Source organism: Vidua chalybeata, chromosome 25 (genome assembly GCF_026979565.1).
Source record: "Vidua chalybeata isolate OUT-0048 chromosome 25, bVidCha1 merged haplotype, whole genome shotgun sequence".
In the NCBI taxonomy this organism is placed as follows: Eukaryota; Metazoa; Chordata; class Aves; order Passeriformes; family Viduidae; genus Vidua; species Vidua chalybeata.
Window position 1 is genome coordinate 6,983,652 of NC_071554.1, and position 23,600 is coordinate 7,007,251.

General features: G+C 47.1%; 1 protein-coding gene across 4 annotated transcripts; it reads left to right on the forward strand.

Moving 5' to 3' along the window:
• The first annotated feature begins 797 nt into the window (after positions 1 to 797).
• Positions 798 to 22,434, forward strand: YTHDF2 (YTH N6-methyladenosine RNA binding protein F2). 4 transcript variants are annotated; one of them, XM_053964520.1, is made up of 6 exons: positions 798 to 1,060; positions 1,429 to 1,453; positions 1,763 to 1,842; positions 5,758 to 7,323; positions 13,543 to 13,607; positions 14,074 to 14,549. In XM_053964520.1, the coding sequence occupies exons 1-6, from the start codon at positions 1,034 to 1,036 to the stop codon at positions 14,396 to 14,398; spliced, it is 2,088 nt and encodes a 695-aa protein (XP_053820495.1). In that variant the 5' UTR covers positions 798 to 1,033; the 3' UTR covers positions 14,399 to 14,549. The 4 variants fall into 4 exon arrangements, with proteins under 4 accessions (XP_053820495.1, XP_053820496.1, XP_053820497.1 ...); XM_053964522.1 differs by having other exon boundaries at positions 806 to 1,060; positions 13,543 to 13,618; positions 14,074 to 14,193; XM_053964521.1 differs by lacking the exon at positions 14,074 to 14,549 and having other exon boundaries at positions 801 to 1,060; positions 13,543 to 13,999.
• The last annotated feature ends 1,166 nt before the right edge of the window (positions 22,435 to 23,600 follow it).

Below are 23,600 nucleotides of genomic sequence, written 5' to 3' on the forward strand. Positions count from 1 at the left end.
AACGGCTTCCCACTGCCAGTGGGCAGGGTTAGATGGGGTTATGGGAAAGAATTCTTACCTGTGAGGGTGGGGAGGCCCTGGCACAGGTTGCCCAGAGAAGCTGTGGCTGCCCCTGGATCCCTGGGAGTGTCCAAGACCAGGTTGGATGGGGCTTGGAGCAACCTGGAATAGTGGAAGGTGTCCCTGCCCATGGCAGAGAGTAGAACAAGATGAGCTTTCAGGTCTCTTCCAACCCGATCCAGTCTGGGATTCTGTGGTTTTGGATCAGGGATCCACCTCCTTCCATATCCGCTGGCTTCCTCAGGTCCTTGACTGAAGGGGAATGGGGATCTTTTGGGGACCCCCTTTCCCAATCCAGGCATACAGCAGATCCTGTCAGCTGGAGCTGTTCGTGTCTCCTGGCCAGAAAGTGGGGCGACTCTGGGCTCCCTGATCGCTGTACACCCACCCAACACCCAGGTAGCCCCTTTGAACTGTGTGGGGGTCCCAAAAGACTGCGATGTTCCCTGGGTCCTCTGTACCCTGGAGTGCTGGAGTGGGGACGGGGGGAGCTAAAATGTCGCGGCGCGACAGGATGAGGTTGGGCTGAGCCCGCAGCCGGGCACGAATTTGCCATTTTTTGCCTTAAAACCTCAGCGAGGCCACCTGGCCCTTTAAGAGGTCTCCCACTTCCAGCCGAATGGGGGCGCTGCTCCCCGGCCCGCTCCGGTCCTCCGCCGTCCCGGCATGCACTGCGCCCCTAACCCTAGCCACCCCACCACCCCCCGCCTCTTTTCCCCCATCATTTCCCGCCATTGTGCCTGGGCGCGCGCGGTGCCGCGTGACCGGGCGGGGGGAGCGCGAGGCGGCGGGCCCGGGCCATAGAGACGCGCGGCCGGGGGGGGGTGGGGTGGAGATGGTGGGATAGAGCGTCCCCCCGCCCCGCCGGCGGCCGCCCCGAGTCCGCCAGGGCCGCCCCGAGCCCGCCGGGCCCGGACAAAGCGCCGCCGCCTCCCGCCCCGCCCCGCCCCGCCTGCAGCCCCGCCGCGGAGCCATGTCGGCTAGCAGCCTCCTGGAGCAGGTAGGACTCCCCCCACCCCGCGCCGATACCGGCACGGCCCTGCTGGGCGCGGCCGCGGCTCTGGGCCTAATAGGGGTTGCGCCCCGGGCCGGGCCGGGCGGCGGCTGCGGCCTCGTTCCTCTCCCGTCGCAGGGCCGCGCTCCATTGTGATGCGGCCGGGCCGGGCCTGTCCCCTCGGGGCTCGACCCTGCCGGGCCGGGTCTATCCCTGCCGGGCCTTGGCTTCCCCCGCCGCGACGGGTCTGTTTACCCACCCCAGTTCTGTCCTCCCCTCTCTGGGCCGGGTCTGTATCCCCATGCGAGCCGGGTCTGTTCCTCTGACTCACCGCTTTCCCTTTTTCTCTTCCCACGTCGCTGCTGTCGCGCCAGAGACCCAAGGGCCAAGGCAACAAAGGTGAGATGCCGGGGGGCCGCGCGGGCCTGGCTGGGAGCGGGAGGATCCCGCAGCCGCGAGAGCGGGGGGTCTTCCTAAAACCTGCCGGGAGGGAAATAAACCCTGCGACCAGGCCTGGCTGCTGGGCTAGGGATAGTTTGCAGGTGATGCCTGTGCGGTGGGAAAGTGTCTGTGTGCCGTGGGCTGAGCGTGGTGTATTAGAATTGATAAAAGTTCATTACATTCTAGGGTTTGGCTTTAAATACTTTAAGCTGATAATAATGGGAGCTTATTGCATAAGTTTTTCTAACGTTACATATCTTTTCTCAGTGCAAAACGGCTCTGTGCACCAGAAAGATGGGTTGAATGATGATGATTTTGAGCCCTACCTGAGTCCCCAGGCCCGCCCGGTGAGTACTTGCTGCAGGCAGGAGCACCAAGAGCAGCAAAGTTTCCTGCTGCTCCAAGGGAGGGAAGTTTGGCCTCCTTGTATGTTCCCCATCTCTACTGATTGCATTTTGATGTTTGCTAGCTGCCTTATGTTCTATCCTATACCTGCATTTCTGCTGGTAGAAAGCATTGACTGCCCTTAGATTGTGGTGGGTGAGGTAGGAAGGTTTTTAGCAACTTTCTGAGGCTGTGAGAGCTTCCTAGAGTTGGTGTCCAGCTCTTTTTTTTCAACGTGACTGTCTCAAAGTCACCATTTCTGCTCTTTCAGTTTTAGCGTTCTGCCTATATTGGTTTCTGGTTCTTTACACTAGAGAAATGTGCTGAGTTGGGTTGTGAAGTTGCTTCACAGAAGACTATTGCTGACTTTTAGAGGATCAGATCAACCTTCTTACCTCAACACTAAGTCAAGTGATGATGCCAGTCAGGGGGGTTTCTCTTGTTTTTCACCAAAAAAAAAAAAAAAAAAAAAAAAAAAAGCAAAAAAAACCCAAACGAACCCAGAGCCCACATGTGATACAAGTGTTGAGACTTTCTGAGAACTTCAATTACAAGTTGAGCCATAGAGTTTTGGAGTTTTGTGACCAGATCCTGGAAGTCAAACTTGCAGCTACTTTTCCTCTTCACTTTCTCTTAGAGTAACACCACTGTTAACTGGTGTTTGTTTGTTTTCCTTAATGAGCTGCAGGGAATGACACAGAACAGATGGAGTTCAGCTGATGTACAACTGTTTATAGATAAACATCTGTAATAGCACTGGAGCAGTCAGGTATTCTCTTGGCTTCTCTTTCCAGTTGTGATCAGTAAAAATAAGCTGTTCTGGTTTCCCCTTATTGTATTTTTGCATATTTTTACTAGTCAGTACATTATTTATTTCATGTAAACACGATGCATGTTTTATTGGAACACAGGAACAGATTACTGTCTCAGTTAAATTTCAGCAAGCATTTTCCTAGTTTGTGCTAAAGATCTGAGGATAAGTATTCTTTGTCTGTCAGCTGTTCATAATCTTCAGAATTCAGCCTGTCCATCAAGACAACTCACTGCATTCAAACCCCTGAAAAGTTACAAGCCTAAATTGAGCCTTCATAGGGTGAGAGAACATTATTGCTTTCTCAAGTCTTGAATAAAAGCAGCTATTTTCCTAGTAGCTATCGTTCAATGCTGATTTTTTCTGTCTCAGCTATCAACATCCCTAATTCCCAGCTTCTTTCTGAATATGGATGTATTTCATACAAACTTGCAGTTTTATTTAAGTTTCCTAAACACAAAAAGGTTTACTATAATTTTGAAGCAACACAGTATTTTACATGTTTTGATGAAGCATTTCTGGATCTTTAATTTATTTCAGTGTGTCTCAGGCTGGTAAAAATTCATTTTAAAAATAAGGAAGTGGTTGAAATGTGCCCCAGGAGGCAGAAACTGAGCTGGAGCAAGGTGAAACCACCAAGTTAACTTGGAGTGGAACTTTTGAGTGACTCTCAGTTCCTTGTTGTGCTGTGTAGAGCCCAAAACCTCCAGAGCTCGGTCTGGAGGGAGGCAAAAATGCATAGGTATCCAAGGGTACCCCTCTTTGGTGGAGATGGGAAAGGGAGTAAGAGAAACTGCTCTGAATAATTGAATTAAATGAGTTTTGGAGTTGCTTCTTGAGCTCTCTATGCACCCGTGGGGTAACCATGTTGTAAAGTCTCACTGCTCCTTATTCCCCACCTGCTCTTTCAGGCGTGACTCTTACTTGTTAGTTCCCACGAGGTTACTGTGTATTTTAAAGCTCAGATACACAGTAAATGATTTTTTAACCCTTTAAAAACCAAATGCTCGACAGCAAGGCTCACTGAGAATCTTGGTCTGAGGTGAAGAGGAACAGTGAATTTGAGGAAATAACTGTGCAAAGAGTCTTAGTCATGGAGAGAATGAGAAGCTGCTAGAGTTTTATTTGCATGGTAATCAGCAAGTGTGTCAGTTGTGCGAGGGCAGGGGAGCAGAGCAAGATGCCATATTTGATAACAAAGCAGTGTTGGAGATGTTCATGTGGAGAACAGCAGTGACTGTGTCCCAAATCTGCTCTGAGCTTCTTGTGCTCAACTCTTGAACTGTTCTGCTCCCTTCTTACTACCTGTATGCAGGTGCTTAGTATTCTGCAGGTCATAACTTAATACACCTTGTGTTAGATATCTCAAAGCTGAACATAATTGACAAGTGGTAAAAGATTTTTGAGGTGACAAGCAGAAAGTTTTTTTTTTTTTAACTGGCAGTGATGTGCTTTGAGTGCTCCTGTGGAGAGAAAATGGCTCTGCCTCAGATTTAGGGATGGGCCAGCATGTTCCTGTTTCTTTAAAGCTGAGTTCAGGAGACAAAATGTTACTCTTACCATTGAGGCGATACACTTTTGAAGTGACTTTGCTGGCTCAAAATAGTAATAGGAAGTTTTAAGTTTCATTTGCCTTACAAGTTAGTGTCAGTGTTGGTGCTTTTGAATGTATTGAGTCCTGGGTTTAGCAGGATGGAGTTCCTCAGTTAGTAAAACCCTGGATGAGAGTGCGGTTTTTTTACTGATTTGCTTTTGGGAGACCTTTTTGAAATCAAAGGTTGAAGAGAGCATCTCTGAGTTTTCAGGCAGTCTCTGAACACATGGTGTTAAATAATTCCTATTAATTTCTGTAAAGCTGGGGCTTGGTTAGCCCCAAACCTGTTGCTTTCCTGTAAGTAGAAGGTAGAATGGCAAATCAGCTATTTCTGGAGAGTGCCAGAGCCATCTTGAGAGACTCTCTGGATTTCAGCATGGCATAAAATCCTCTGGGAGCTGCGCTTGGCACGTGAGTATGTGATTCAACGAAAAATGGAGCAGAGCCTGCTGCAAGCCAAGCTTTTAGTTGGGAACTGCACGTACCTTTGATCTCATCTGTACTGGGCTAGTTTGTTAGGGGCTGGGCAGCTCGAGGCCACTGCTCACAGGTTCAAATTACTCAGGATGATATCCATTAGCAGGACTGTAACCACTCCCCAGAGGGGACCTGGGTTTGAATGGGGAATGACAGATGTTTTTCATGTAAGCAAATCTTGGGGATGTGTGACTTCCCTAATTGTCAAATTAGGCATTTGTTTTTTGTAACCTAAAGACTACTTGGATGTTAAAAGGGAGATCAAGGCATGGAGATGGGTTTTTTTTTGACTTCTGGATTTGAAACCTGTTTGTGCTGGTGCTGTCACTGTGCTGCAAAAGGCTTCTGTTGATTATTTCCCATTTTCAGTGTGTGCCCACAGCACTGGAGGAGTTCGTGTTTTGAGAAGTAGGCTTTAAGTCCCTGTTTGTTTGCAATTGCTTGGAATATTGTGAAGTATGGAACTTTAAATTGTAGGAATAAAGCTGTTTTCATGGCTAGTAAGTTTAAGGAAAGCAATCAGGGACACTCGTGATTTTCACAGCGTGTTTCCACTGAATCCTTTTCTTTCTTATTCCCCATCTCTCTGCATTCTTTCCCCAGGTCCTCCCTGGAACACCCTAATAAGGGTTAAGTATGTTACACAAGCAGGAAAAACCCTTGCTGGAAGTAGCTACTAGCAGAAGATGATACTTGGATGCAAGATACTGGATTTATAGCCTGAGCAGTAAGCTCAGTGTCCAGTGTATGTCACAAACACCACACACTCCCCTCTTGGCATGGGAAGCTTTGTCTTTAACCTTTCTGGCAATGGAACAGGTTTTAGAGCCCTTCTGACAAAGGAGGTGTTCAAGGCTGGGCCTATTTATCTGCCCAGCCCTAAAGTAGGGAGGAGTAGGGCATGGGAAGTCTAAGCTGCTTTTACTCCTGGTCCCTTAAAATTGGTTCAACTCCTTCTAACAATTCAGTGCTTATGTTTTTGTGGTTTTCTTTCAGAATAATGCATACACTGCAATGTCTGATTCCTACTTACCAAGCTACTTCAGTCCCTCCATTGGATTCTCCTACTCCTTAGGCGAAGCTGCCTGGTCCACAGGGGGAGACCCCCCCATGCCCTACCTGACTTCATATGGACAGCTGAGCAACGGGGAGCCTCACTTCCTCCCCGATGCCATGTTCGGGCAGCCAGGGACCCTTGGCAGTACTCCATTCCTTGGGCAGCACGGCTTTAACTTCTTTCCAAGTGGAATTGACTTTTCGGCTTGGGGGAATAACAATTCTCAGGGACAATCCACTCAAAGCTCTGGCTACAGCAGCAACTACGCCTATGCTCCCAGCTCACTGGGAGGGGCCATGATTGATGGGCAGTCAGCCTTTGCCAACGAGACCCTGAACAAGGCTCCTGGCATGAATACCATTGACCAGGGCATGGCAGCCCTCAAGCTGGGCAGCACGGACGTGGTGAGCAGTGTCCCAAAAGTCGTGGGCTCAGCCGTGGGGAGCGGCTCTATCACCAGTAACATTGTGACGTCAAACAGTTTGCCTCCAGCGACGATTGCACCACCAAAGCCGACCTCTTGGGCTGACATTGCCAGCAAACCCGCCAAGCAGCAGCCCAAGCTGAAGACCAAGAATGGCGTTGCAGGGCCAAGTCTTCCACCTCCTCCCATAAAACATAATATGGATATTGGAACTTGGGATAACAAAGGGCCAGTGGCAAAAGCCCCTTCACAAGCCTTGGTCCAGAATCTTGCTCAGCAGCCACCACAGGTGTCTCCGCAGCCTGTGGGCCAGCAGATCAGTAGTAGCCCACCGGTGACCCAGGCTCCAAGTGGGCAGCAGCCGCAGGCACTGCCACTGCCAGCCCCACTGCCTGTGCCACCAGCGCAGCCCACCCGCTGGGTCGCCCCTCGGAATCGTGGCAACGGCTTCGGCCAAAATGGAGTGGATGGTAATGGAGTGGGACAGGCTCAGGCCAGTTCTGGTTCTCCTTCTGAGCCACACCCAGTCTTGGAGAAGTTGAGATCTGTCAACAATTACAACCCCAAGGATTTTGACTGGAACCCAAAGCATGGGCGGGTTTTCATCATTAAGAGTTACTCTGAGGACGATATCCACCGTTCCATTAAATACAACATCTGGTGCAGTACAGAGCATGGCAACAAGAGACTAGATGCAGCTTATCGCTCCATGAATGGGAAGGGCCCTGTATACTTACTGTTCAGTGTCAACGGTAGTGGTCACTTCTGCGGCGTAGCAGAAATGAAATCTGCTGTGGACTATAACACCTGTGCAGGTGTGTGGTCCCAGGACAAATGGAAGGGACGTTTTGATGTCAGGTGGATTTTTGTGAAGGACGTTCCCAACAGCCAGCTGCGACACATCCGCCTAGAGAACAACGAGAATAAACCAGTGACCAACTCCAGGGACACTCAGGAGGTGCCTCTGGAAAAGGCTAAGCAGGTGTTGAAAATTATTGCCACCTACAAGCACACCACCTCCATCTTTGATGACTTCTCACACTATGAGAAACGCCAAGAGGAGGAGGAAAATGTTAAAAAGGTAACATGTTTGTGTGTCTTGTCTGAGTTCTGCGGGGCAAGAGGTGGTGGGCACTGCCTTGCACTGGACAAACTCTGGGGTGTGGACTTACGGGCATTAGTCTGCCTTTTGGCTATCTGCCTCCTTGTACCTGGAACCCACACCCAACTAGTAGCCCATCTTTGGGGAGGAGTATGTCCAGAGAAGCCACCAAGGTGATTAGAGGGATTGAGCACCTCTCCTGTGAGGAAGGACTGAGAGAATTGGGATTGTTCAGCCAGGAGAAGAGAAGGCTTTGGAGTGACCTAATTGTGGCCTTCTAGTGCCTGATGGAAACCCACAGGAAAGATTAAGTGAGACTACTTACAAGGGCCTGGAGAGACAGGACAAGGGGGAATGGTTTTAAATTGACAGAATAGGTTTCGATTGGATAGTAGGAGAAGATTGTTCCCTGTGAGGGTAGTGAGGCCCTGGCACAGGTTGCCCAGAGAAGCTGTGGCTGCCCCTGGATCTCTGGAAGTGCCCAAGGCCAGGCTGGATGGGGCTTGGAGCTGCCTGGTCTAGCAGAAGGTGTCCCTGCCCATGGCAGGGAGTCAGAATTAGATGATCTTTAACACCCCTTCCAATCTAAACTCTTCCATGAGTCTATGAAATGGGTGCCAGCACTTGGCAGAGCAGGGTGAGAAGCCTTGCCCAGTCCCTGCCTGTGATTGACTGTGTGTTGGTTATGCTGAATCTCAGCCTTTGCCGAGTGCTGTGATGTAAACAAAATGCATTTCTCTACCATTATCAGCTCTTGGATCGGAGCAGTTTGAAGTTGGAGACTAGCAAGGCATTTGGGAAGTTGTTAGAAACCCAAGCCGGGTCTTAGAATGGCTGCTAATCCACCCCCTGGCCACAGTGGGGTGAGCATGACAATGTCTCCCTCCACTTGTAAAACCTCCAGAAACAACAGTTCCTGTCCCTCTCCAGGCAATCTAGCCCTCTCCTTAATTATCCTTTCTGTAAGGAGGCTTTGTCTAATGCCCAACCTAAATCTCCCTCACTGCGATTGAAGTCTGTGACTGCTTGTCCTATGGACACGATCGCTGTGTTTCTCGTTGCTCTGTTCGGGGCCGTGGTGGGCTGTCACCTGCATGGCACTGCCAGCAGTGTGGTACATGAGCTGAGCTCCCAACTTACCTTGCAGCTGCTCTCAAATCTTCCTGTCATCATCTACTCCTTAGCAATGCATTAATTGAAAATCCTGCCCCAAATTCAGGAACCAGTGGGCTTTGACTCTTACTTGGGTTCAGCTGTAGTAAAGTCAACAGGGGCTGCCCTTCCCCTCAGTGTGGGTCTGGCTTATGTTTGATCAAAATTATAATTATAAAAATTAGCATTAGCACAGCTGGCTGGGAGTTTGCCAAGTTTCCTGATGATCTCTTTAGTTTGAGCAATGTTGAATTTTTCACCTAAGACTTGAAGAACAGAATCAGGAGCTGCAGCTGCTCACTGTGACAGTGAATGCAGTTTTTAAATTTCTTAAATATATTTTACACGGAGCAACGTATAAATTATAACACTTAAGCACAAATGTGGTCACTTGCAGTCCTTGGAGAAAGTCTATAAGGGAGGAATAATAAATGGCAAGGTGTGAAGGTGTAAACTGGTATTTTGTGAGGACCTGATTGTTTTGTGTGATTTCACCTCCTAGAATTGTTTCACTTGTTGTCCAGCCTTTATCTTCCCTGTGAGGGTGAGTAGGCTCTGGTACAGGTTGGCCCTGAGAAGCTGTGGCTGCCCCATCCGTGGAAGTGTTCAAGACCAGGTTGGATGGGGCTTGGAGCTGCCTGGTCTAGTGGAAGGTGTGCTTGCCCATGGCAAGGGGTGGAGCGGGATCGTTTGTAAGGTGCTTTCCAACTGAAATCATTATGGGATTCTGTGATACCCTCCAGACCTGACTTCAGGGAGCAACAGTTAGCATTGTTAGAGAGTCAGATCTTGGCATAGTGGGAGAAGGCAGGGGAAGGGGGAAGATGCTCCTTAAGGACAGGTTAGGGATGGATGGTTGAAAAGAGTTAATACTAGGTATGGGTAAGCAGAAGGAGGAGGAAAAGAGAGAAGGCTTTGGGAAAAGCAGACAGAACGATGGGCTCTTCTGGAAGGCTGCTATGTTTGCTGCGTAAAGTCTAAAAATCAGGAATATACTAGAAATGAGGCTTAGCAGTTTTCTTAAAGCTGTAAACTGTCTTTATTCATCTTCCCAGTTGCATTTTGAAGTCTCCTCCCCTGCTTCTTGAGACGTGCTGGTGTGGAGAGTCAAAAGCAGCAGCGATCGTCTGAGTGCCAGTGCTGCCTTTCTGAACCATGTTCTAGCGGATGCAGCAGCAGTTGATTAGGAAAGCGCTCTTTCTCTGCAAAGGAACTTAGTCATAGGTCTTTGGAATTCACAGAGGAGAAAAGGGAGTTGTGTAAACACAGTCGATGTTTGCTCTTTTGCTATTTACTCACCCTGTGTTTCATGCTCCGGGCCCCTGTAACATCCAGCACAGAGGAGGTGACTCTCTGGGCCTTGGTCATTCTTACAGCAGCAGTTTGACCTCCTCAATCACTCACTGACACAGCCTGGAATGTGGTTAAGGTTTCTGTAACTTCTCTTTCATGGTTTCATTGGAGGAACAGTTATTTTTGCAGAAGGAAGGTTTTCTTTTTTCTTGGAGTGATTCCTGCCATGGCAGTAGAGGTGCCAAAAAACCCAAACCATGCTCTGTCTGCTTGAAGCATCTCAAGTAATCACCTGAATTTAAAAAAGATATGAGGAACCAGAACTGAAGCACTGGAAGGTTAAAACGCTGCTCTGCCTGCTTTTTGTTCTGGGGAAATTTCATTGCTCCCAGCTCTTTTATTTCTCCTACAGTGTGAGATGTTGATGCTCTGCAGTTGGTGTTCCTTGAAGCTTAAATGTTTCAAGATTTGGCTTGTTTCAAACTTCTCCCAAGCTGCAGTTTTTTCACTCAGCTTCAACTTGCCCAAATCTTTGTCTCATTTGCAGTTTGATTCCAGCTTGCTGCCTGAGCAGATGGATGATCTCTTGTGAAAGTCTGGAAACTCTTGAATATTCTTATATACTTCTCACTGTTAGTCATTTTTTCAGAATCCACTAAAGCAGCTCCAAGATGTTATATGAAAAATGTATAGTGTTTATGCTGTTTCCATTGTCCAGTGAAGGGAGAGGGGTGGGTAGTTAAGTTCAGTGTTGAAAACACTGAAATAATCCTCTTTCTTTTCCTTTCCTGTTGCCTGTGCCCATCCTCTAAAGCTAATCCCCATTCCTTTTCCATGTGTTGCTTTGCTCTACTAATCCAGTGTTTTAAAAGGTTTGAATAGTCTCCTGACCCAAAATGGTGAAGCCACTCGCAGTGCAATCCTGCCCAGAGCCGTCTTGAAACCCAGAATAGCTGCTTTTATGGTAGAGCTTGTCATTGGCTTCTTCCCTGTAAGAATTATTTTATCTTTGCTTTAAACAACCAAAACAACACCACAAATCCCTGTCCCATGGCCATGCACTTGGATTTCTAGGAATGCTGCGGTGACCTTGGTGTAGAGGTCTCCCATCATGATCGCTTGGTGTGAAAGGTTGACAGCGTGTGTTTTGTGGAAACGCAATCAGTGGAAAACTCCCAAGGGAAGTTTATTTTGATTCTTTCTGCCTGCCCAGGCTTGAGATATTTGGCTATCCCTGGTTCCAGGGATTTTAGGAAGGTTATCTCATGAAAACCAGTGCTGTGTAGAGTACAGGACTTAGTGGTCAGGTTTGCAGCTGAAAAGAGACACTTTGCGCTGGGACTTTAAGTGTTGAGTCAGACTGAGCTGTGCAGAATGGGAAGGGCTTTGGTGGGGTTTGTCATGATGAGGATCAGCCTCAAAGCACAGAGGTGGGATTGGCCAGATTGGCTCTGTTATTTCTGAAATTGTGCTGCTTTGTGCCTCAGCTGATGGTGTCTGCTGGTTAAAGGAATACTGGCAAGTGTCACTCACTGCCTCCTTAAAACATGTGATTTAAGGGAAAACTGAGGGGTGTTGTATGAGCCTGTTTGAAATGGGCAGGCTACTTCACAGTCACTGGAATACATGAATGCTTTCTGATGGATTTTACAAAGCTCTTTTTTTCTTCTTCCCAATTTGTAATCTCAGAGGGGAGGAAGAGAATATTCCCTATAGGGTGGACCAGCACTCTTACCTCCTGCTGTTAGAGTTGTCCTGGAGAATACTGCATTTGCTTTGGCTTTAGCATGTTCCACAGGACAATATTTCTGACTTGAAGATTCAATTCCTGGATATTCCATATCAAGGCAAAGCCATCTGTTCTCTGTGGCAGCAAGGGAACACTCCTTCCACTCACACAGTTCCTTTCATTCGGTGATCCCAGGACTATTTGCTGTTTTCTGCTCCAAATCGTGACCATAGTGAAATCAATTGATTGATACACCAAGTCAGAATTTCTGCTGTGCTGTTCAGCAATGCACATGGTTTCAGTTTATTTCCAGGCTGTTTAAATCCTGTAGGACTGTGTCCATGTTTGTATGTTTGCCCAGGAATGGAGGAAACAAACCATCCTGCTTATTCCAGTGGCTTGGCGCTGGCTGTTTGTAAGGAATATTTTGTGCTTACGATAATTTTAAGCCAGCCTTTAACAACACTCACAGATATTTTTGCTTGTATTCTAGCTGTGTCTACAGACAGGAGAAAACTGGAGGGAAGACTTAGATCTGTCTGATGCTCTAGTGGGTGTTTTCTGCTGTGAGACTGGGAGCTGTGTTTCCTCAACCCTAAAACAGGAGCCTTTTCACTGCAACTGAAGTGGAATCAGAGCAGTGGAAGAGCAAACCACTTGCACTTGCCTTGTAGTCCTGTCTCTCACTTACTAGTGTTGTGTTAGAAGTCTTTAAAGTAATATTTTAATGTAATGTTAATATTAAAAAAGAATATTTAAAGTTGACTTGTTGATGTTAGTTTAAGGGCCTGATGAGATGCACTGTTTAAATTTTTTCAGTTGTTTTATCCCTGTTCATGGCAGAGGGTTGGAACTAGAAGATTTATAAGGTCCTTTCCAACCCAGGCCATTCTAGGATTCAAGGACTGTGATTGGTGTTGGGCCAGTCAGAGAGTGCAGGCCATCTGCAATGGGGTTTCACACCTCTTAGAGGTATGGCGTCAGCCATGGGGAGTTTATTCCACACCCTATTCTTGTGAAGTTGTTCCCAGCCTACTTCTTGCCCTCTTGGTGTGGGCAAAGCTTCATGTTCCCTCACTCCAGATTATCTTGGCTGCATGATTTCAGCTCTGAGCTGCAGAATACCCTGAATTAATTGTTCTTATAAATATGTTAATTGAATTGATTATGAACATATTAATGACTTCAAATTAATGTTTCAAAATTAAAAAAAAAAAAAAAAAAACACAAACATTTTTTTTCCCTTCAGCAGATGAATTAAGATGAGGGAATGACCTTAAACTGAAGTAGGGTAGATTTAGATTAGATATTAAGGAGGAAATAATTTCTGTAAGGGTGTTGAGGTCCTGACAGGGGTTACCCAGAGCAGCTGTGGCTGCCTGGATCCCTGGAAGTGCCCAAGGCCAGGCTGGACAGGGCTTGGAGTTGCCTGGTCTAGTGGAAGGTGTTCCTGTCCATGGCAGGGGGTGGAATGGGGTGGGCTTTCATGTCCTTTCCAACCCAAACCAGTCTGTGATTCTGTGATAAATTGTATGTGTATCGCTGGCAAATTGCCTAGAAGCACTGTGGAGGGCTTGGAATGTAGAAAGGAGTGTGTAAGGTGTCAACAGCAGGGGTTGCTTTGGTTTTTTTTTTTTTGCTCCAAGAGTTCTGGATAACTTGCTGGCACCAAGGTTAAGAGCTACTTAGACAGGTATGTGTTTCAGGTTATTCTATTAGCAGCTGCTTCCCCAGGAAAAGTTCTTATGTTCCAAGCAAAACTCTTTGCCATCTGCTTCATTCAGTGAAACCACCAGGGCATGGTCTAGTTCAGCTCCCTGGATTTTTCCCTAGTGCAGAAGTACAGTGGGTCACAAGACATTGCTGAAAACCGATTAGGATCCCAAGAAAACAGTTGAAGTGCATTATTCTGTGGGCAGTCCATCAAGAATTGCTCCATGCACAGTGTTCCTTCCTTGTTCTTATTGAAACTGTAATTCTGCACCAGCTTTTTGCCTGAAAGAAGCTGTTTTCTTCTGTTTCAGATTCATGAAGCTCCTTGGTTTGTGCTCTCACCACAATTAGTCCTCTCATTTTCCTGCAGGTTCTGGTTTGTACCTGGTAGTAATTGTCCTCTCTTACGGCTTTGTGAGTTAATAATTAGTTCTTTAGTGGTACAAACCACTGGAGGCTTGGCAGCCAGAACAGTGCCAGCACTCTGCTCTACCACAGCAGTTCCTAGGGAAGTTAAACAAGGATGGTCATTACCCAAACTGATGGCTAGGATAGAGAGTTTTGTAGCTCCTTCCAGTGACTAGTGCCCAGTATAAGCCTTTTTAATTGACATATAAGTCATATAACAGAGTGTTTAAGCAGTTAATAATGAACCACTTGGGGTTTGTGCAAGAACTTGGAAATTCCTGATTCTTTATAATTAGTATTTATTTTTTTCTTAAAAGAACAATGCTGAATTGCTTTTTTGTGTGGTTAACTGCAGAGCTATTGTAATGTAATCCCAGTTTGGAAGATTTAGATAAAATCTACCTAAAACTCTTTTCTTTTGTTTCTAATCTTAGGGGGAAAGGAAACCACACTCTTCAGTTTCCTTCTTTGTATCTATGCACGGTGAGGAAAGGCTCTGCTCTCTCTATCTCAGCTCTGTTATTTGTGGTACCATCTGTAAAATACCTTCAGAGAATTTCCAAATTCCAAATCATCATCTCAAAATTAAGGAAATCAAGAAATATTGGTCATCAGCCTTTTAGCTGTTGCAGCCTGATTTGGAGTTCAGCTGATTCCAGAGCCATGTTCTTGATACACTCATATGAGAGAAAAAAAAAAAAAATACAAAACTCTATTCCAGTGAATGTGGCTGTTCCCTTTCAAGTGGCTGTAAAATGACAGGACACGCTATAGGGAGTGTTGTCTCTTCTACGTGAGCTTGTGAATTCAGCTCTTCCTGGCTCACAGAAGCAGGCAAATAGCCTCTTGTCCCCTCACAGTACAGAATATTCTCAATAAAGAATATTGTTGTGTCTTTTTCTTAGCATCTTTTCTTAGTGGTGGTAGCATGAAGTGTCTCTTCTGTCTTACTTGGGATGGAGGTGGTGTTTAAGCCTCAAATACCAGGACAGCTGCAGTGGGTCAGATCAAAGTCTGTATAAGTGCATCACGTGGCTGCAGGAGCTGCATGTCCGCTGGGCACAGCGGCACACGTTGCTTGGGTATCCCTGCTGTTTCCACTTAGAAAAAGTCCTGTGTGCAGCTGGCAATAACAGTTGAGACCAACACCTGTGAGGACAGTACAGGCACATATTCATCTCTGAAGGTTTTCTTTCCCTTGAACACTATGTTGGCTTTGGAATTTACATAACCCCAAGGATGTATCTTTGTCTTTATCAGTTAATGATTTTTCTGTCCAAGAGCTCAATGAACTCCTTTGCATCCACAGGATCAACAGTTCTTCAGCTAATTTATGTGTTGTGTGAGGAAATGCGTCATTTTGATTTGCTTTGAGTCTGCCTCGTGATTCCCCCTTTTCCTTGTGTAAGAAAAGGTGGTGAGCAATTATTTCATGGTTTCCTCTGTGCCTACTCTGCCTTTCCCGTCATCTGTCTTCCAGGCCAGAGAATTAGAGCACAGTGGCTCTGCAGATGGAAATGCTTCTGTCTCTTGCTCATCCCTATTTTTCTTTGGCCCTTTTCCCGTTCTGCTCCATGCCTGTGGAGGTGGAGAGGAGCAAAGCTACACTCTGCTCAGGATAAATCCTGTCTGGGTTTGTATAACAGCACAGTGGTATGTTTTGTTCAGGGTGATATTTACTTTTCTTCAGAGTAGGCAATTTCCTGGAGTTACAGATTGTGTTTCTGATGGTTAATGGTCAGTTTGGAACCTGTAATCTTGGAATTAGGGCAGGGATTTTCTGCACACGCATTGTTTAATTTTTCTCAACCAGGTAGACCAAGTGTACCTGTAAAGTTCAGCAGCTTTTTCTGACTAAGTTGTCTGCTTAGTCAACTGCTGTTTTTATTACTCTGAATAGCTTAATATAATCCGTAAACTTGGTCAGTCCTCTTTCTAGATGTTTTATGAGTATGTGGAGCCACAAATTCCACTGAAGCTCTGTGGGTTTTCAGTCCTTGGCATTACACCTGCATGGTGTGACAGAGGGTACTGCCAAGGCTTTAACTCTACAGCAGTGAAGATTTTGAAACATTAAAGTGGAGTTCCTTCCTTTTCTGAAGAGTTTTGTGGCACTTGTGGTAAGACTTCTTGCCTGAGTGATTGCTTAAGGTAACCAAAGTAATGAAATGCATTTCCTTTGTAGTGATGGGGAAGAGTAAAGATCTCCCTAGTTGTTGAAGTGCAGGAGAATTTTCTTTCTTCCTAATGACTGGAAAGGACTTGTGTTATTTTGCTTGTGCTCCAAAGTCAGCCAGTCCCGTTCCAGACTGTGTTGTGAGCCAAGTTGTCCTCCCATGGAATGCCACTGGGAATCCTCCCAGCTTGCTCTGTCTCCTTTGCTCTAAATATTCATGCATGTTCTCAGCTTTTCACCATTCTGTTTCCTGCCCTGTGGGACAAGAGTCCCTATGTGAGAGTAATTATAAATGTTTATGGGAATTGGGCTGCTTTATTCAGGCAATTAAATGTGATGTTTAAGCAGGAGGAGGTTTGTTATTGCAATTGATTATATCAGTTTTAAAAGGTGCCTGGAAAGATTCTGGGGAACAGCAGTGTGCCTGAGGATATCCAATAGCTCGGACCACCTTGTGTAAACTCTCCTGTAGAGGAAAAGCCTTGGCTGTCTTCATGCCCTTCTTGTCCCAGACTGGTTGCTCTGACATGGAAATTAGGTGTCCAAGGCCTTGTATTTCTTCTTGGCTCCTGCTTGTTCAGTGATGTGAGTTTGCCCTGTTTAGAGTTCTGTGGATATTTGGGTTTGCTGTGTTAGATTTTGATCTGTAGAACAAAAGGCCTGTCCTGCTATGACAAAGAATCACTTTTATTTGCATTATCTCCTGTCTTCCTCAGTGCTGAGCCCCATTAAGTGAATGGGAGGTAGGATGAAGGTGTCAGGCTATAACAAGATCACTACCTGATTTTTATCCCCTTTTCTATACTAGGATGTAGCTTTTTTTTCTAACCCTGATGGCTTTCTAATGCTGTCAACAGAAAAAGTCATGTTTGGTTTGTAAACACTGGGACTTGAGACTGCTTGTGGAGCATAATATACAAGTGATGGATTATCCATCATTTGTGCTGTGTCTTCCTTGAGCAGATCCTGCTGGGAGGGCCTCGGGCTGCAGTAACTCCTGATTTCTAAGACAATGATCTAAGATGTCTGCCTTGGAGACACAGGCATATGGAAATCCCGCTGGGTTGTTTGGCTGGGATTGCATCAAACAGCAAAGTGCAACACCACAGGCTGAGTGGGGCTGTTGAGGTGCTTGATCAGTGAGTGAGTGTGTGTGTGTACACCAAGGCCAGAGTTTGATTACAGGCTCTCCAGGAATGGTCACAGGCCCCAAGGCTGCCAGAGCTCCAGAAGCATTTGGACAATGCTCTCTAACACAGGGTGGGGTTGTTGCGGTGTCCTGTGCAGGGCCAGGAGCTGGACTTGATGATCCTTGTGGGTCCAGCTCAGTATTTTCTGATTGGGTGTCTTAGCCTTTTGCGGAATGATACTGGGAGTTCCAGTGCTCCAATGAAGGAATCGCCTGCTCTTTCCTCTGTGGGCCGGCACTGGGTGAGTGATGCCTTTTGCTTTGAGGACTTTCTCAGGCCGAACTTAGACTGTGCCTGGCCTGGTCTGCCCAAGGGCTTTGGGCTGTGCTGCAGCTCAGGCAGGTCCCAACAAACTAGGGTTTGTGTGCTGCGCAGCTGGGAGCTGTGCCCTGGCTTCTTCTCCAGGTCCTCCTTTGGCTTAGTGTGCTGTTTCCCTCTGTGGTGTAACAATAAAATCCTTACCTTTGCTGGGAGTGTTAATGCTGAACCTTGGTTGTCAATCAAGGTAAGAGCCTCTGAACAAATGGGCAGTGTTGTCTCTCATTGTCATTTTGTCAGGTACAAACACTTGATCCTTTTGTTGTTGGCTCCCCTGCAGTGTGAATATATAAGGTGATCTCATATTGCTCAGTTGCTGTTAACAGGACCTGGCTTGTGACATGGCTGCAGCCCCTGCGGACAGTAGTGACAGGACTGAAGTCGCTTTGAGTGGTATGATCAGAGAGAGCTCCTGTTTGCATACTTGCCCTATGTGAGCTTGGTGTCAGCACAGGATTTGAGCTGTGGCACGTATCAGCCATTCCCATGCCATGCTGCTCTTGCCCTTCCTGTTCCTGGAGGGGTTTGATGGATGCGGATGAGTCTGAGCAGGTGTCCTTCTTGCTTCTCCCATATGGATCAATAAGATATGACCCAAGTTTAATGAAAGTGCAGCCAAAGGGCATAAAACACTTCCTGATGGAATCCCTTTGATCTCCAGGGATTGTATCCCAGAGTAAAGCTCAGTGTGTGCATGCAGATGCTACTTTGTCTTCTGGAACTGTCACGTAGCTGGGGGGGCTGTGACACACTGTTACATAGCCTGTGGATTTGGACGAGGATGAGCCAGGAAGGACAAATGTTTGCAATGTGGTTGAGCCTTGCTGTGTGTTCTGGTAGATCTGGCTGGTGGTTGAATGCTCACTGTAACACCCCAAGGACAAGATGTCTTGGATCCCTCTGCTCCACTCAGATGACATCTTGCATGTAGTGCTGCATTCAGCTCTGGGGATTCCAGTATCAGAAGGATGTGGAGCTGCTGGAGAAAGTCCAGAGGAGGCCACAGAGATGCTCTGAGGGCTGGAGCCAGGCTGGGAGAGCTGTGGGTGTTCACCTGGAGAAGAGAAGGCTCTAGAGGGACCTCAGAGGCCCTTCTAATGCCCAAAGAGGCTCCAAGACAGCTGAAGAGGGACTTTGGACAAGGAATGGAGGGACAGGACACAGGGAATGGCTTCCCACTGCCAGATGGGATATTGGGAAGTGATTGTTCCCCGGGGAGTGTGGTGAGCCTCTGGCACAGGATGCCCAGAGAAACTGTGGCTGCCCCATCCAGATTAGACAGGGCCTGGAAGAAACTGGTCTAGTGGAAAGTGTGCCTGCCCATGGCAAGATGAGATTTCAGCTCTCTTCTAATCCAAACCAGTTGGATTCTGTGGTTTTGGATCAGGGATCCACCTCCTTCCATATCCAGCCACCTTTCCTCCGTTCCCCTCTGTCTTGTTCCTTGAGGCAGCCTCTTGACTGAAGGGGAATGGAGACCTTTGGAAACCCCCTTCCCCAATCCTGGTTTACAGCAGGTCTGAAGCAAAGATGTTCACTTTGATCCCCTCTCTTAGCTTGGCGACATGGGGGGACATCTGCTCTAGCCTCCGTTCTGACACACTGGTATTTAAGGGGGGATTTTCCCTGGGGTTGGCTCCTTATTAGCTGCACACAGGCCTTGGGAGCAGCATCATCTTCTCAGCAAGAAGAGGTGATTGCTTGGGGTCCAGCTGCTCAGCTAACAGGGTGATGTGTGCAGCAGGAACCTTGGCCACTGTCCCAGCCCAAGACCTGGCCCTGGAGATGCACAGGGCATGATTGAACATGGCAGCCAGTTTATCCCATGTCTGCATTTGCGAAGTGGTGACATTAGCTTAAGCAGTTGCAGCTGCTTCCCAAAGGGATATGTGACATTGCCATCTGTCCCTGTGTATCGTAACATGCTGGCTGCTGAACCAGGAGCAGGGCTTGGCACCTTCCTTTGGATTTGTGGCTCTCCCTGCGGTGCTTCTTGTGCTCTGTGTTCAGGCCTGGCTCCGCTTCCCACCCTGGCAGTTGGATTTTGCTGTGCTGTAGTGGTGTTTTGGCAATGAAAGCACCTGCAACAGACTTGGGCAGACTTACAGGAAAAGGGGAATTAAATTGACTTATTTGGGTAACTGTTCTTGATGAGAATGTGTGCCTTCATCTGATTCCTGTCCCCAGAAGACAGCAGAGGATCATGCTGGCCTTGCTCTGCGTCCTGCAGAGGAATTGGAGGTGAAGCCTCCTTGGGTGTGTGGCTGAGAGGCCAAAGCCAGTAGTAGTGTTCTGAGCTGGAGGCCAGGCCTCCCTTTTTGGGAAGGTTTCTAAGGATAGATGGCTGCACATGCTGTTGTCCCAGGATTGAAACTGTTTGGGGATGGGCTCTCCCTACATTCAGCAGTGGCAAAGGATGGGGTTTCCTGTAGCAGCCTGTGTGCTTGTTGCAGAGGTTGTGTGAGCTGCCAAGATGGGAAGGTACCTCCCATCAGCACGTTAGTTAGCATGGGACCATGGGAAGCAGGCAGGGGACTCTGTTGCTGCCCTTATTTCAGGTGATACAACTCCGGGCAGAGCAGCTGACATGCACGGAAACATCCTGAGCTGAACCAAAGCACTGGGTTCAGAGCCCTGACAGCATCTCTTCTCTGAGTGAAGAGGGAAAACCTGCTGTACCTGTGGGTACCTGCTGCAGGTACGGCTTTGCTGTGAAAGTGGGATGGACTTGGCACCTCTCGGACTGGCTGGGTGGTGATGGACTCACTCTGCAGGAGCCGGAGCCCTGGAGTGCATGTCATGCCTAGGCTACAAGGGACCTGCCTGTCTTCAGGGAAGAGGCAGAGCCAGGGAGAAGCATCAGCTCAGGGCCCTCTGGCCGCTGACAGGTTTCATTTCTGAGCTGGTGTCTTATGATCTGGGAATGACACTTCAAACACCTCATAACCCTTTGGGGAAGCCTGGACCTGCTTCTGTGAGAGCTTCTCCGTTAAACCCAAACAGAAGTCAGAAGAGATGGGTACGGAGTGCTGAGAACAGCAGAGAGGGGTGGCAGCCTTTGGTGTCTGGGGGTATTTGGTGCTGTGCTGCCTCTTTGTTCTGGTGTTTGGACAGGGTGTTTCCGCAGTGCTGGAGGAATACCTGGGGTGATAGCAGCAGTCAGTGGGAACTTCCTGTCAAGTTCTTGTTTTTTGAGCGAGATACCATCAAGTTGTGTCAGGGGTATCAGGGAGGTTTTATGCTGGGGGCTGGGACTGTTTCAGTCCCTGCAGACCAAGGCTGATGTCAGTGCTGCCGGGGTTTGAGCTCCAGCCTACTTTGATGCCTACGTGGGAGTTCAAGTGGTGTTTTTCCATAGAATCATGGAATGGTTTGGGTTGGAAGGGACCTTAAAGACCATCTCATTCCAATGCAGATACACTTTCTTCTAGACCAGGCTGCTCCAAGCCCTGTCCAACCTGGCCTTGGACACTTACAAGGATAAGGCAGCCACAGCTTCTCTGGGCACCCTGTGCTAGAGCCTCACCAGCCTCACAGGGAAGAATTTCTTCCCAAGATCGCACCTAACCCTGCCCTCTGGCAGTGGGAAGCTATTCCTCCTTGTTCTGTCCCTCCAGGCTCTTGTTCAAAGTCCCTCTCTAGCTTTCTTGGAGCCCCGTTAGGCACCAGAAGGGGCCTCAGAGGTCTCCCTGGATGAACACCCCCAGCCTATCTCCAGAGCAGAGGGGTTCCAGCCCACAGATTTCTGTTTCTGTGGTCTCCTCTGGACTTCCTCCAGCAGCTCCACATCCTTCTGATGTTGGAATCCCCAGAGCTTGATGCAGCTCTGTAGGTGGTGAATCAACTGAGATGAGAAAAAAAGGAGAATGAGGAGCTGTTTGACCTCAGCAATGTCACATCTCTGCAATAACTGGATGCAGTGGCAGCACTTCTTTTGACAAGAACAATGCTCTTTTCCTGACTTTGCTGGCTATGGGACAGGCTCCATGGGAGAACCATATCTTGGAATGCTGATGTGTAACAGTGGTGAATAAAACTGCTCTCAGTTAATATGATCTGTTTTTTTTGTTTGTTTGTTTGTTTGTTTGTGGTTTTTTTTGTTTTTGGTTTTTTTGTTTTTGTTTGGTTTTTTGTTTGTTTTTTTTGTTTTTGTTTTTGTTTTTTTTGCAGGAACGCCAAGGCCGTGTCAAGTAAAAGGCCATTCCTCCGGCACAGATTGCAGCAGAGATTGCATCCCAGCTGTCTTTCAGAGAGAGAAAAGGAGCAAGAGTATCCCAGAGAGAATTAGGACTTTTTTTTCTTAATTCCTTTGACTTCAAAAAGACTTTTACAAACTTCCAATTAAAAAAAAAAAGTATTGGAATATCACAAGGACTAAAAAAACCAAAAACAACAACAAAAAAATCCCTTCTAGGTAGAGTAGAGGTAAAACCTGTCCCCTTTCTTTTGGCTTTGGTTGTGATTTCAGAGCGTACACTTTGGTTTTGTCTTTTTACTATGGTTTTGGATTTTCAAGTCCTTAAGTGGCATATGCATTTTTTTTTTCTCTAATTTTTAAATCCCACTGTTTCTCCTCCTTCCACCCTAATGGGCCTCCTTCCCAGGTTTCGATATTTGCACTTGGAACACTGAATTATAACATCCACCATGCAGAGTGGAGTAACTTTATTTTTTTTTTTTCTTTCCCTGGACCAGAAGAGGAGGAATTCTATGAGGAAGTCGGGGTTTTGGCCTAAGAAGAATTGAAAAGAAAACTGTCCACGAGGTTATGTCTTAAAGGTGGTTCATTTTTCTCTGACCCTTTGTTACTCAAAAGTCAAGTACTAGGAGTCCTAAGAAATGTTCTGTTCTTGTGCATTATATAGATTTAAAGATTAGGTCTGGATGAATTTGATTTTTTGAAAGCTGAGAACAGTGGTAAAAACTTGTCTTGTTTACAGGAAAATGAATTTTGGACAATAAAAAGCCCAAAACAAACCAAGGAAGAAAAATTGTAAAATGTGTAGTGACTATGTTTCAGTTTCTTGTTAAGCGAATGAGGACTGGGCATTGCCTTTCTTTTCACCATTAATCACTTCTCAGTAATAAATGTGAGATCCTGTTGAGCATCATTGTTGTCTCCTGCTCCCTTCCCTGTGCTGTCAGCTCCTTGGATAACAACTGTTGGAAAGGTACCTGAAAAGGAGTTTGAAGTAGGGTGCTCTCACCTTGGCATCCCCAGCTCAATCCTGGGGCTGTTCCAAGCCCTTTGGGATTGTTGTGGCTCCCTAGTGTCACCTGGCTCCAGATGTGAGGGGCAGTGCCCACCTGGCCTTGCTCCCAGGATTCCTTCCCATGTCATGGGTAAGTTGGGGATGATCCAAGCTCCTTCCAGGTGTGGGAAATGCAGACATCTCACAGCCCAAATCATCTTCCCTGGGAGGAACAGTCATCGTGAAGAAAATAATAAAAAAATCCTCCCACTTCCTCTTCTCTCATCAAGGACCCTGCTGCTCAATTTTGGTGGACTCCACCTCTTTCCAGCAGCCCGTTGCTCCAGGAGCTGATCGGTTGACCAGTCTGACAAGCATTGCTATGGAACAATGTCAGGTGTCCTGAGGGCATGGCCAGTGTCAGGGCTCCCAAATGCCAACAGACTTGCTGAAGGAACTGGGTACATGAATGATGGACTAAACCCTTACTGGCCGCCTTTCCCCTCCCTTTGCACTGGGGAAGGGGCTGTGAGGGAGCCCATGCTAGGAGGTGATGCGGAGATGGTAATTTGGGGCAGCCCAATGCCACTGGGAGAGTGCAGATGCAGTGGAGGAGAAGGTGAGTAGATTATAAGAGTGGTTAGGTGGGGTCCTCCCAAAAAAGGGAGGTTACAGCCCTTTTGGGGCTGTAAGTCCCAAAATTGCCTGGAAGTTTAGGGGGTGTTTGTGCAAAAAATAGAAAGAACTGTAGCATTTCTTTTTATGTATGTAAAAATAATGATTCTTGTTAAAATTGATTTAGATACCTTGTATCTACTGTATTATGTACAGGATCTTGGAGTATAAGAAATTCTAAACATAAATATGTAGGGTTTAAAAACGCAACTACAGCTTTTGTGTTTATAAATTAAACAATAAAGGGCTTGAAAATGGAAGAAGATATCTCTATGAAGGCAATAGAAATAGCTCTGACTATTCAGAGTTTTTTTCTGTCTCGGTGTAAAAACAGTCAGATCGTGGCTGGGACTGAAGTCACTGCTGCCACTCGGTGATAAGTACCACACATGGCAGCTGCCCGGCAAGGA

Bases quoted from the DNA above. Each gene is read 5' to 3' on its own strand.
- YTHDF2 (XM_053964520.1), top strand. From the start codon at position 1,034: ATGTCGGCTAGCAGCCTCCTGGAGCAG. The intron at 1,454-1,762 runs GTGAGATGCCGG...ATCTTTTCTCAG, and splicing joins CAAGGGCCAAGGCAACAAAG to TGCAAAACGGCTCTGTGCAC. The intron at 7,324-13,542 runs GTAACATGTTTG...CTTCTGTTTCAG, and splicing joins AGGAGGAAAATGTTAAAAAG to ATTCATGAAGCTCCTTGGTT.